We start from the raw sequence: 14,214 nt of genomic DNA on the forward strand, positions 1-14,214 counted from the left end.
AAAAAGTATTTGTTTTTCAATGTGGACCCGTAACTTAACAGTTCGAAAAGAAATCGAATTCCAAGACAAGCTTTTAAATAAATCCTTACTGTTGTTGTTTGTAGTGACGTATTTCTCCCAAAAATGCCTTATGGCTACGGTTGAGCGATCGTGTTCGGAAAAAATCGGATTCCGATCGGCGATCGAGAAAATTTCACGATCGCGATCGGAATTCCGAACACAATCTTTTTAGGTGGGATTGAGATCGGTAGTATTTCCCACAATGCCTTCACACTGAGTATATAGTGTATACTCAGTGTGAAGGCTCCGCTGCGGTTCCATAGGAATGAATGGAAGCAGCCGGCACACAGCCTTAACCCCCTGCGTGCCAGCTGCCTCCATTCATTCTAATGCCTACTAATGAGACTAAAGTAACATCTCTAGTAGCTACTTACCTCCAGAGATGGCTGGTCCGCTGCTCCGGTGTTCTTCGCCTCGCTGCCGCTCCAGCTGCAGTCTTCTTCGCCTCGCTGCCCCCTGCCTCCCAGGTTAGGAGAGTGTGGGAGGGTTAGGAGAGTGTGGGCGGGTACAGGGCGGGGAGACGTGACGTCTCCCCTCCCAGTACCCGCCCACACTCTCCTAACCTGGGAGGCAGGGGGCAGCGAGGCAAAGAAGACTGCAGCGTGGAGCGGCAACGAGGCGAAGAACACCGGAGCAGCGGTCCAGCCATCTCTGGAGGTAAGTGGACACCAGGGGGGACTAAGTAGCCAGAGGATTAAAAAAAAATCCTCTGGCTACTTAGTGATTCACTACACAGCGTGGATTCTAACAATTGTTAGATTCCATGCTGTATAGTGAATAGGATTGCTTTTAAAATACGATCTCTGATTAATAAAAAAATCCCATTGACTTGCATTGGGATCGGACTTGGGATCGAGATCGGGTTCGAATGAAAAATGATCGGAAATCGGATTTTAAAATCGACCCTGAAAAGTCAGGATCGGCTCAACCCTACTTATGGCTCATGCACATGGCCCAGACATGTATTTGGACCATAAAGATTCTAGTAAATTAGTGAATGACTTTTCTTTTATCCTGTATAGGCTTTGTCAGGTGTTATATGTACTGAGATTTTATAAAATTATGCTCATAGTGAACAATATCTGTGTAAAATGCCATTTGGTTGTGCATGCAACAATTTGTTATACAGAATGTATGGAGTTATAGTAGAGTAGACATATGCAGTATATCTGTGGAGCCCTGCTATAAATCCATGCAAAGGAGAGCTTGTTAAATGGCTGCATGTATGAATTCTTATACAGTTAACTAAACTAAGGCTAAGGCTCAACGGGAAGTCCTACAGCAAAAAAGCGCTGCGGGAAAAACCTATGAGGAAACCGCCAGCGTTTCTGTAGGTATAATTGACATGCTGTGATTTCCAAAACTGCATTGGTTTTGGAAATCGCTGCATGTCCTCATGGCAGTTTTTACTGTAAAGTGGGCATGGGATTTGGTAGAATCCCATCCACTTTGCTCTTACTGTAAAACACCGTGATTTTTCCTGTGGCGCTTCTACCACTGGCAAATCGCCGTGTTTCCGTCCCGTGGGGCCCTGGCCTTAAGGTGTTATAAGTGTTATGCTTGGTTCACATCTGCATTGATATTCCATCCGGGGTGTCTGCATGGGACCCCTCCGAACGGAATACCAAACACAACTGCAAGTGCTGTGCAGTAAAAGCACATTGACACCATAGACTATAATGGGGTCTGTGTGCTGGCCACGCACTGCCCACACGAATCATGCAGACAGGAAAGTAGATTGTGAACTACTTACCTGCCCACATGATCCCTGCAGAGATCTGGCGGCAAACACATGGACCCCATTATAGTCTATGAAATCCGTGTTTTCACTGGCACACCACTTGCAGTTGCGTTCGGTATTCCACTCGGGGGGTCCTCATGTGGACTCTCCTGGACGGAACACAAACACTGATGTGAATGAGGCCGCAGGGTGCATTCACACTAAGTATACGCTGAGCTGATTCTGAACGTAAAACACATTCAGAATGAGCGCGTACAAAGCAGATCCCATTCATTCAATGGGAGCCGACATATGCGCATATCACATTGAAACCAATAGGGAAAAAAGCAGCCCATTCATTTCAATGTAGAGCGCTCGTATGCCAGCTCCCATTGAAATGAATGGGATCTGCTTTGTACGCGCTCATTCTGAACATGTTTTACGTTCAGAATCAGCTCAGCGTATACTTAGTGTGAATACACCCTTAGTCATCAAATCCTAAACCTAATAGTCTATGCACACTATAGTCCTCTTCACAACTCTATAAAACATCATTTCAGCCTACTATTTCAACATTCAACTAAGTAGTTTGATCACATAAAGCTTTATACATTATACATAAGTACAGAGAACAAAACATAACCCAGTCCTTACAGAAGTTATAAGACATTTGTTGGAATGAGGCAGAGGTGCAATATCAGACACAGCCCATAGGCAAGCGGAACAAAAAATAAAATCTATATTTTTTTGGTTAAGGTCATGTTTTACACCTTTTTTTTTTTTTCTTTTTTTACATAAGTTAGAAAAATGGACAATATAAATGAGTTTCACAAAATGTGTAAAGAATCAAATAAGCTGATATTTTACTTCCGTGTTTTTACCCCTTGCAATAGAAATGTTAGTTTTTCACATTTAGCCCGATTCCCCTTTCAATTGCTGGTAAATTTCCAGATATTCCTTTTGTTTGTCACACTTGTATTACAGCATGCAAATGTGACCTTTCTAGGCTATTATTTTGATTGTATTGTATCTAATAGCCATCCAAAATGAGGATAGCTTCATAGTTTCTAAAATGCTCAACTAAGATTAATCTCTATTCACATTCTATACAACTTCATTTTGTCTCAGCTCAATTAATTTTCACATGTTTGCATTTTCCATGTTTCATTCATGGTTATGATTATTAAGTTAATATCATGGACTATTTCTGAATTAATTTTCGAGGATTTGTTTCAGAAGAAGCATTGTATTGCAGAATGGGCATTGTCAGTTTTGATATGATTAATGTTCGCCATTGTTGGTGCCATCTTTCTCACTGCCATGAAAACAGATTGCAAAAGAGAAAAGTTTTAAGTATAAAAATAATGTAAAAACTGAAAAGATAGGGGGAAAAAGCCAAATCTGTCATATGGATGCCATAGGAAAGATTTATATGTAACTAGAAACAGTGAATGCAGAAAATTGGAGTAGCACTTGTATCAAACCCATATTCTTTATGACGAGGGAAGTGCTATTGAAGACCACCATGGTGGAGGACATTTTATTCAAAAGATTTTGTGTCTTTTATCTCCTTCCATTGTATCTTCAATGACGGGCTGCTTAAACTGCAGACTAAGAACAAAGGGTAATATGGTGAAGAAGAAAATGTTTTAAGAAATTAAAGTGGAATATAAAAGAACTGGAAACTGAAATGATTTATTAAAGTTTATTCAAAGGATATTCACAAACCTGTCAATCATTTTTGGAAGAAGTCATTCATTCTTTATTGTAGGACACGGGTCTATTCTGTTCTGTTTAACCCACCATTTCCTTGTAAGGTTCTATGAATGGATATAACAGATGTATTTTAACCTATTACCTCATGGTTCCTTATCTGATTAAGTTATAAAGGGTTAATTTGAATCCAAGTAAATTTCTGCTCACATGTTACTGAGCAGAATGGTGGTATTCTGTCTATGAGGGGCAATAGAAATCTCATAGACGCTGATGCTAGGTTCACACTAGCGTTCACCTGTCTGTTCTGAGCTTTCCATCTTCTGCATGCCAGAAGTCGGAAAGCTCAGACCGGGTCCGGCCGTGAGAGGCGGTGAGCGTTTTATGCTCTCTGCCACGAAACCGGATTTTTAAATCCGGACACAGAGTACTGCATGTCCGACTCTGTGTCCGGATTATAAAACCCGGTTTTGCGGCGGAGAGCCTAAAACGCTCACCGCCGCTCACGGCCAGACAGCTTTATCACCCATTCAAATGAATGGGTGAGAGACTCCTGCAGGTTTCCGTCTCCTGCCTCTGTTTTAGGCAGGAAACGAAAAACTGAACTACAGAGAGGAGAACGCTGATGTGAACGAGCCCTTAGTCTGTTCTCAGTCAACTCAATGTGTTCATACAGTACAACACCAAAACAAAGGCAAGGAAACAAAGTTCTTGGATATTCTTTCTTTTTAAAGTACATTAGCTTCTTTCAGCCATCTGTACTTAATGACTATTAACTTTGAATGTCCATTGTTTTTTACTTGTATTTTAATCATTTTTTGGTTAATTTCCATTAAGGTTACTGGTCCCCAGGGATCCTTAAAAGATGATGCTAAAAGTTCCATCCAAAAAAGCTTCCGGATACACACTGATGCTCAAAGCCAGTCACAGGATTTAAAAGGTAAGATGCCATAAAAACAAAATGCAAAAAATTATAATAGAATTGTGTTGTTTGTTTGTTTTTTTACATGGACCCAAAAAGATGGGGTTTTTGCCACGTAAGGCTCACAATCTACATTTTTCCCTATTAGTATGTATTTGGAGTATGGGAGGAAATCCACGTAAACTTGGGAGAACATACAAACTCCTTGCAAATGTTTTGTCTTTGACAGGATTCAAACTCAGAACTCCAGTACTGCAAGGCTGTAGTGCTAACTACTGAGCCACCATGTTGCCCAGACCCCAAAAAAATGTTGATAAAAGCTAAACAAAGCATTATATGTACCCCAAAATTATGCCAAATGAAAATGCAAAGAATAATCCTCACTTGTCGACAGAAAATTTAGTTATACATTTTTGAAGGCAGGAAAGGAAAATATGATAAAAGTCAAATGCCTAAACTACCTTACGCCCTTAGTTTTGGGTAGAGAGTGAAAAGCAACCTTTTCTACAGATAAGTAGTAGTATAATCCATACAGTTGCTCTCTACAATCTCTACAATCAGAGTATACACCAACAAACAATACGCGACATTCATTTTTTGAGTGATTTATTGAAGTAGCTATAAATCAAATGACTCAAATTCTTAAAATCAAGAGTTAACCTTGCTTTAGGGTAAAACCGTTTCAGGAGCCATTACTGAGAGCCCAACAATGTTGTTAAAATGTTTGTTGTGTATCTTTTATTTTCTATAGCGTGAACTGTTCTATGGAGCTTTGTCAGCCTTGTCATTAGAAATCCCGCTACTTGAGGACTGCATGAATTTGACTGGAGCCCTCATGGAAATGCTTTCACAGAAATGTTAAAAAGGAAAAGACAATGCTGTATGCGGCTCAAAGAAATATTTTACTGGGAATGTTGACAAGGTTAAACTGAATCATAATTCGCTATCTAAAATCACGTTAATAGAAAACATGCATCTCATAGAAAACTAATCTTACAAAAGATGGATAGAGTTGATGTAGTCTGTAAGGTTTTTGCTATTTTTTAATTTATATGTAAATGTCATCTCAGCTTAGTGAAGCTATATTCCACACCTACATGATTGATTTCTAAAGAGAGGCAGGGTAGGTACACACGTAAATATTTCTACGGCAAAGCATACTTTTAGGGCACGCTAGCATTTGTTAGACATAGTACTGGAATTTCATATATTATATATGTCAGAAAACTGGCATATAAGTGGTGCATCTTTGGTGCATGACAGCCCAACTTTGCCAATAATATGCCACTTTGTCATTTTCCTTCTAAGCTCAACATTTTTTAGGACATTAACTAGAAGAATGCAGGGATCAAGGTGTGCTGTGCTGGGACAGTGCCGCACCTCCCATGATGCGACCTGAAGCAAGCGCTTCAGGCGGCGCTATGCCAGGGCCATGGGGAGGGCGGCATTTTTGCTGACCTAATCCAGTCCAGGACAAGCTGTCCTGGACTGGCTGAGGGTCACCGTCACTGAGTGGATTGGGGAGGTCCAGCGGCCGCCCCTCACGCTCAGGCAGAGAGCAGGTCCTCTCCCTGCCTGCTAAAGACGATCGCTCTGCTGCCCCCCCCCCTCCACTCGGCCCGCCCCCTTCCGCTCGGCCCCAACCCCTTTGCTCCGTCCCCTCCTGCGGGGGGGGGGGGGAGGCGGCTTTCTGACTTCCGCTTCAGGCGGCAGAAAACCATGGTTCACCCCTGACCTCAGACCATCATATTTACTATAAAGCTGGGTTCACACTGGGGTTTTTGGACCGGATTTTGATGCGGAATCCACCTCAGAATCTGGTCCAAAAAAACTCCTCCCATTGAATTCAATGGAAGCCGTTCACTTCTTTTTTCCGCTAGCGGTTTTGTGCCGCTTGCGGAAAAAAGAACCAACCTGCCCTTTCTTGACAGGGATTCCGCGGTGGAATCCCCTGCAGCGTCTGCAGAATGACACCTCCCTCCTGACGAGGCCCATTCATTTGGGCCTAATCCGGAGGGCAATGCTGGGACTGGATGCCAATGCACTGCACCAATATCCAGTCACAGCTGGCCATTTTTTGGACCGGATTCTGAGGCGGCCTCCGTGTCAAAATCCGATCCTAAAATCCCTATGTGAACTCAGCTTAATTCACAACAGAAAACTGACACGAGTTACAGCTAAAATTCTAGATTACTATTTCAGTACACAGGACCACCCAAGGCTCACCACAATTATTAAGCGGATGTTGATACTTAATATTTATGGTGCATCTCAGTCCAAGAGGGGGAATTGTAACTCCGGCTTTAATAAATTACCCCCTATTGTATCTCTTGATATATTGTTGTGAATGGGATGAACTAGATGACAAATTTGTTTCTCTGCATGGATTGCCCCATCTGTAATATAATGGCAGTAATCTATTAAACATTGTATTGCATGACACACGTGTCTAAACCAATATCAAATAGCAATCATTTTATAAAACTGTTTTACATTTCCTTTACTTTTTTTGAACTCTTCATGAAATGTCCCACCCTGGAAATATATTTTCAATGGTATTGCATATCACTGGCAGTGCTAATAATCATTATCATTAACAAGCCAAATTATTGAACACCAAAAACATTTGGTTCCATCTAGCAGAAATCTGCTTTGCATTGACTGGAACATTCAGAGGAATTAGAAAGCTTGCATGGTGTGACCACATCATTGTGTAAGAAGGGAACCTGTTAAGATAATAATGTCTAACACAAGCATTTATTTTATTTATACAAGGAAACAACTTGAAATTGGGGCCCCAGTATTAACCCTGAAGCTGGGTTTCCCAAGTATCATATACTATGTATACCCATATATGTGTTTTTATGCAGCAGAGAGGCCATTGGACCACCACCAGAGCCAATCCTTTCATGACTGTTACTATGCAACTAAACTTACAGCTATTGGAGTAAATGTACTAATCCTATCTAATATTAGGTAGTTTAAACTCTGACCAAGCAGTTTGAAAATATATCGACAATGGCTCCTACTATATAATTTGATGTATCTTGCTAGACATCTGAGATGCTGGGGTCTTATTTTACACCACCTATTGGTGAGCTTACTTTGTGTCAACATTTTGGTGCATGTAAAGTCATGCCTCTTCCAACCGTGTCACATCTCCTTATTGAAAGAGGCGCAAACAGTGTCTAAAATTATAATATTTTTTTTGTAGTTTTTTTTGTGATAATTAAAGGGAGTCTATTATTTCCCTCAAACATATTCGGTCTTCACCACTGTGTTACAGAACATATGTTGTTCATCACTGTAATATGCTCTGTAACATGGTGGTGCCAGTTGAATGTGCTTGAGGAAAGTGATAGACTAGGTTTTAAAGTAATATTTTTTTAGTCCTTGTGTGCGATTGTTTATTGTGTAGTACATTGGTTTACTTCTCAGAGAATGTTAATAATTGTAATAGAAATTATGTTTACAGCAACGACAAGCAACACTACACAGGCTTTTTCAATTTCCAAGCAAATTCAAACAGGACAGCACATTATGCTCTCAAATTATGCTGCTAATTAAAATGAACTCTTCATTAGCATTGCCCATAGCTGTCTACCTATTGACCTTCACTGTTTTCCAAGTTCCAGTGGAAATGCTGTTTTGTCAATAGTAAAATGATGAGTCTCTTGTCAGAGACTACACTGTTCAGCCATATTAAATAAATAACTCAGATTTTTTTCTACAATGCTACCTGACAAAGACTGATATATACTTGGTTGCAACTATGTAGTTAGTCCCTGAATTTCATGTGCTGGAAACAGAAAAGTGTCAGGTCTAGTGGAATATACAATGATTTGTACCTACCAGTATTTACCAAAATTGGTCCACAGAAGGACAACTCTAGTGCTGGCACACGAGTCATGGACACCCAAGTGATGCCTAGTCTAACTTACGGTATTTCCACAAAAAAAGGGGGGGGTCGCAGGAGGAGAGGGTTGTTGGGAGACGGTTGTTGGGGAAGGGGGCCCCCAGGAGGGAGGGCTGGGAGCCGCAGTATGGAGGGATGGGCCACAGGGGGGTGGCCTGCGGATAGAGGGGGGCCCCAGGAGGAAGGGGGTGCAGGAAGGGAGGGGCCATGGGATGGGGGCACGGGGATGCCAAGGGGAATAGGGGAATGGGCATGGGGGAAGAAGGGGCCAGGTGCGTAGGGGGGAACCCCGGGAGGAAGGGGGGCATGGGCACCAGGGGGAGCAGGGGCATGGGTGTGGCGGAGGAAGGGGGCAGGTGCATGGGTGATAGGGGGAAACCAGGAGCAGGCGGTAGGTAGCAAGACTGCATGGCCAGGCAAGAAGCAAGGGAGGCGGGGGCGCGCAAAGGGGGCTGCGGGGCCGCACACCAGATCCTAACCAACACGACTTGGCTAAATAAAAGCGGCACAGCGCCTACGCCAACCAAAGACTAAGTCGCGGGCAGATGCTAGTATATCTATATTTCTTTGAAACAGCTTCTTCAAAAAATGATAGGGCTCAGCATAAAGTTCCCTGCAATGCACTGTAGCTGGTTTCATACCAACTTTCCTATAGGTAGACACCCTTTAATGGCAGGGAATTAGAACTCAATTATCTCACCACAAAAACAAGTAAAAAAAATGTTTTTTTTTATCTTACCAAAAAATGGATAGAAATGGATCATTTCTACTTTTTTTTTTACACATTGATCTCTGTGGCCATTATATGTAAAAAATGTGATCTGAATTGAGCTTAAGTTACACAAACAGCAGACATCAGTTATGAATGACTGCAGTGCTAAGAAAACAGACAGAAGCTCCCTTTGGTCTGCTTTCATTTTTTTTTTAGATGGAAGAAAAAGCACAACATGCATCCATTTGCGACAGTTATTTCATCAGTATTACAATTTGTTATTCTGCTCCTCTTGATGGATCTAAACAACAGAATCTATAGCTGTAGTATAATAGAAGCCAAACCTGAATCTGATAACTTGCTACATTGTAATATCTCTAAACAAAAGCCATAGAAAAAGTCAAGTTGATAATGGTTGTTGGATAGTTAAATTTGGCTATATCTGCGTGTATAAAATATATTATTGTTTTTTTTTTTTGTGTAAATCAATTATTGTGTATGTTTCTTTACAGAAAATGAGAATGAACTTGCTGCAGTTAAGGATAAGCTGCAAAACGCAGATGAGAAAAATCAAAATTTGGTCAAGTCTCTGAATGATACACTTGGAAAGCTCTCTGCAATACCCCATGGTATGACAATAAAACTTCAAAACTGATAAGCTGTATGAAGGAATTATTCTTAAAGTGAAGATATTGTAGATAAAGAGGATTTACCACTGCAGACGAGAACATTGTTTTGGTACAAAATAAATTCTTTCCGAATTTCATAAAAGGTTCAGATTCCTGCAAATCTGAAACTGATGGGATTCATTTTGGATAAATCAATCATAATGCTGGCTAGCTAAGTAGCTACTCTTGGTCATTGACTGAAAGTAACATAGAGCGAGTGATCAAGATTTACCAAAGGACCTTTTTTAGGTCCATGTTGTTATACCACTTATGTGAATTTTCAGGCTATTAGGCTATTCAGCACCAAAGTAGATTTTTATTTGGCTTTACGTTTCACCTGTTTAACAAGTAATAAGGGAAAATATTACATTTGGTCTACTAGAGCATGATCATCGTAAAAGATAAATGTTTAAGCCTCACAGGGCCAGCTTTACATTTGTTAAAATGGAGTAACTATTGATGTTGGAAGTAATAATATATATAGGTCCCATGATATTGAAAACAAATGTAGCAACTGCACAGAATCTAAATCCTAGTGAGAGTCTCCAAGGTTTATAAATATACTGTGATAATGATGTTCAGGACCCCTTAAGTATCCTGTCAGGAGGTCAATATCTCCTTACAATTACAGGAGCTTTGATGACATCTCATTGTAAATTCATAGGCATTAATATGGAATCATCCAACACCCCCACACCCCACACATAAAACAGCTTCCACTCTTCTGGGAAAATTTTCTTCAAGATTTTGATATATGCCTGTGGAATTGTTTTGCCCATTCAACAAGGAGAGGAGTTGAGAGATCATACTCATAGTCTCTGTTCTAGTACATCCAAAAGGTGTTGTATGGGGTTGAAGTCAGGGCCAGTCAGGTTCTTCCATACAAAAGTAACCCAATCATTCTTTATGGACCTTGCTTTGTGCATTGGGACGCAGTCATGCTGAGACAAAAAGGTCCTCCTAAACTGTTCACACAAAGCTGGAAGCAAACAATTGTCTAAAATGTCTTGGTTTGCTGAAGCCTTAAGATTTCCCTTCACTGGAACTAAGGGGCCTAGGCCAACCCCTGAAAAACAACCCTCATAGCATTGTCCCTCTTCCACTGAACTTTACAGGTGACACAATGCAGCCAGGCAAATAATTTTCTCCTGGCATTCAACAAAGCAAGTCATCACTCCATGAATGCAACGGCTCCACAGTCTAGTGTTGGCATACTTTTTACCACAACCATCTGACTTTGGTATTGCTCTTGGTGATATAAAACTTGCATGCAGCTTCTCGGGCATGAAAAATTTTGCCATAATGTTATTGCCAAAGAATTGGCGACTTTTATGCACTATACATATCCGTACTAGGTGACCCACTCTATAACGTTTTATCGTCTACCACTTCCTAGCTGAGTTGCTGTGGTTCCTACACACTTATACCTTTTCATATATCACTTACAATCACCTATGCAATATTTAAGAAAGAGAAATTTCACAAACTGACTAGTTGCTACAGCGGCATCCATTACAATATAATGCTGTAAATCAATGAGCTCTTTAGAGCAACCCATTTTTTCATAGTTTGTTGTAAAGGCATACTGCATGGTTAGGTATAGGATTTTATACAAATGTGACAATGGGACCTGAATTCATTTTTAACAAGTGTGTCCAAACTTATTGTACTTTTCTCCAAATAGTGTAGGTGGGTAGATAAATAAAAAAAGATAGATAGATAGATAGATAGATAGATAGATAGATAGCTAAATTGATGAAAAAATTAATGCTGAAATTAAAAAAGAAGTGTCAGATGAAAGAAAAATCCTCTGGATCAAGTTCAGCATTTTATTGGCAGTGTAAAATGTCACTGAAATGTATAATGAAATAAAAAAAATTCTCAATTCAAGGGAGGATAATGTTAACATTCAATTGGCAAGACATTTTTGTATCCATTCTCAAGCCTTTGACTGACACACATTTGTCTGTAATAGATACAATAGCGAAGATTCAAACCGCAAAAGACAAAGCCAAGCAAGCAAATGATACTGCCAACGATGTTCTTGCACGCATCAAAGATCTTAATCTGAATCTCCTGGGGTTGAAACAGAACTATAGTGCACTGAAAGAAGATGTTGCTAAAACCAATGCTGTTGTAAAAGTCGACAATGGTAAGCTAAGAATATGTCAATTCTTGATTTAGGTAGACAATTTACTTTCAGTTTTCTTGACAAATTGGTATTAAATAGCATTAAAAAAGCAAATTAAAGTAATTTTTATATTGAGATTCATATGGTTGCAAATGACAGTCATGAAAGTATTTATAGTGTACTGTTATTCAATGATGGATTATGGTATACTGGCATATAGCTAATCTATGCATGAGCGCTCCAATGCCGACACCAGAACAGGATGAAGTAGAGAACTTAAATAACTCAGAAGCTTTAGGGTACCATCACAAATTTTAAAGCTTTAACCCTTTCATACTGTAGAGTATTGTTTACCACAGACTGACATGTAAAATTGTATATTCGTAATAGGATTTTAGACATTGTCTTGATTACTGTTACTTAAGAAGGTGTGTCACTTTCAATTTATTATTTGTTTTTACCAATTTATTACTCTTTGATCATTCCTTTCTTCAATGTCTACAATACTAACCAGGATACATTTTCTGTGAATAGATGAGGAAAAATTGAGAGTTTTAAGAAGTCTTAATATAGATAGAGAAGATTTTTATATTCCCATCCACAGAAATTCTGCTCTGTAGAGGGAAACTGAATAATTCAATGTTCTTCTTTTTAAATAAGAATATTTATTCTATGAACCTGGCTTTACTCAGGCTCTGTTAGACTAAAACTAATACATTGTAGCTCAGCTATACTTTTTCCATCTTCTAGACGATTTATTTTTCCAGTCATAAACCATTTCCACTCTGTATAATGTCTATTATTTGAGATATTAATCAGCATTTACCTACTTTGGAATGATTTATGTCTCAGCACAGTGAGAAAAAAGATATTGCAATGCATGTTGTCTGAATTTACGGCAAAAAGACACTCATTTGGTATGTGTCAAGTCCATTAGCCCAAAAACCCTATGAAACTGCTACTTTTTTATTTTAGACTAGAGATGAGCGAACAGTGTTCTATCGAACTCATGTTCGATCGGATAGTAGGCTGTTCGGCATGTTCGAATCGAATCGAACACCGCGTGGTAAAGTGCGCCATTACTCGATTCCCCTCCCACCTTCCCTGGCGCCTTTTTTGCTCCAATAACAGCGCAGGGTAGGTGGGACAGGAACTACGACACCGGTGACGTTGAGAAAAGTAGGCAAAACCCATTGGCTGCCGAAAACATGTGACCTCTAATTTAAAAGAACAGCGACGCCCAGCTTCGCGTCATTCTGAGCTTGCAATTCACCGGGGACGGAGGTTTCCGTCCAGCTAGCTAGGGCTTAGATTCTGGGTAGGCAGGGACAGGCTAGGATAGGAAGGAGAAGACAACCACAACAGCTCTTGTAAGAGCTAAATTCCAGGGAGAAGCTTGTCAGTGTAACGTGGCACTGACGGGCTCAATCGCCGCAACCCAGCTTTCCCAGGATCCTGAATGGAATACACTGTCAGTGTATTCCCGTATACCCGATATATACCCCGATACCCGTTCCAACGGTGTGCCCCCCCACCTTCACCCCAGAAATACCCTGCAAGTCCCCTAGCAATAGAATTGGGGCTATATACACCCACAATTTTTACTACTGGTATACAGTGCCATTGTCTGACTAGGAATTCAAAGAATATATTGGGAATACAAATACCCTCATTTCTTGCTACTGCCATATAGTGCCAGTGTCTGACTGGGAATTCAAAGAATATATTGGGGTTACGTGCACCCACAATTTTTACTACTGGTATACAGTGCCATTGTCTGACTGGGAATTCAAAGAATATATTGGGAATACAAATACCCTCATTTCTTGCTACTGCCATATAGTGCCAGTGTCTGACTGGGAATTCAAAGAATATATTGGGGTTACGTGCACCCACAATTTTTACTACTGGTATACAGTGCCATTGTCTGACTGGGAATTCAAAGAATATATTGGGGTTATAAATACCCTCATTTCTTGCTACTGCCATATAGTGCTAGTGTCTGACTGGGAATTCAAAGAATATATTGGGGTTACGTGCACCCACAATTTTTACTACTGGTATACAGTGCCATTGTCTAACTGGGAATTCAAAGAATATATTGGGAATACAAATACCCTCATTTCTTGCTACTGCCATATAGTGCCAGTGTCTGACTGGGAATTCAAAGAATATATTGGGGTTACGTGCACCCACAATTTTTACTACTGGTATACAGTGCCATTGTCTGACTGGGAATTCAAAGAATATATTGGGAATACAAATACCCTCATTTCTTGCTACTGCCATATAGTGCCAGTGTCTGACTGGGAATTCAAAGAATATATTGGGGTTACGTGCACCCACAATTTTTACTACTGGTATACAGTGCC

At 40.3% G+C, this 14,214-nt stretch overlaps 1 protein-coding gene across 8 annotated transcripts in view; it reads left to right on the plus strand.

Annotated features, from left to right (window-relative positions):
* Nucleotides 1–14,214, plus strand: part of LAMA2 (laminin subunit alpha 2) — a 593,715-nt gene that overhangs the window by 489,507 nt on the left and 89,994 nt on the right. For all 8 annotated transcript variants that reach the window (XM_075268017.1, XM_075268020.1, XM_075268018.1 and 5 more), the window contains 3 exons: nt 4,331–4,433; nt 9,556–9,672; nt 11,687–11,863. In XM_075268017.1, the coding sequence (XP_075124118.1) occupies nt 4,331–4,433; nt 9,556–9,672; nt 11,687–11,863 (397 nt within the window). The remainder of the gene's footprint in view (nt 1–4,330; nt 4,434–9,555; nt 9,673–11,686; nt 11,864–14,214) is intronic.

Source organism: Leptodactylus fuscus, chromosome 3 (assembly GCF_031893055.1).
Source record: "Leptodactylus fuscus isolate aLepFus1 chromosome 3, aLepFus1.hap2, whole genome shotgun sequence".
In the NCBI taxonomy this organism is placed as follows: Eukaryota; Metazoa; Chordata; class Amphibia; order Anura; family Leptodactylidae; genus Leptodactylus; species Leptodactylus fuscus.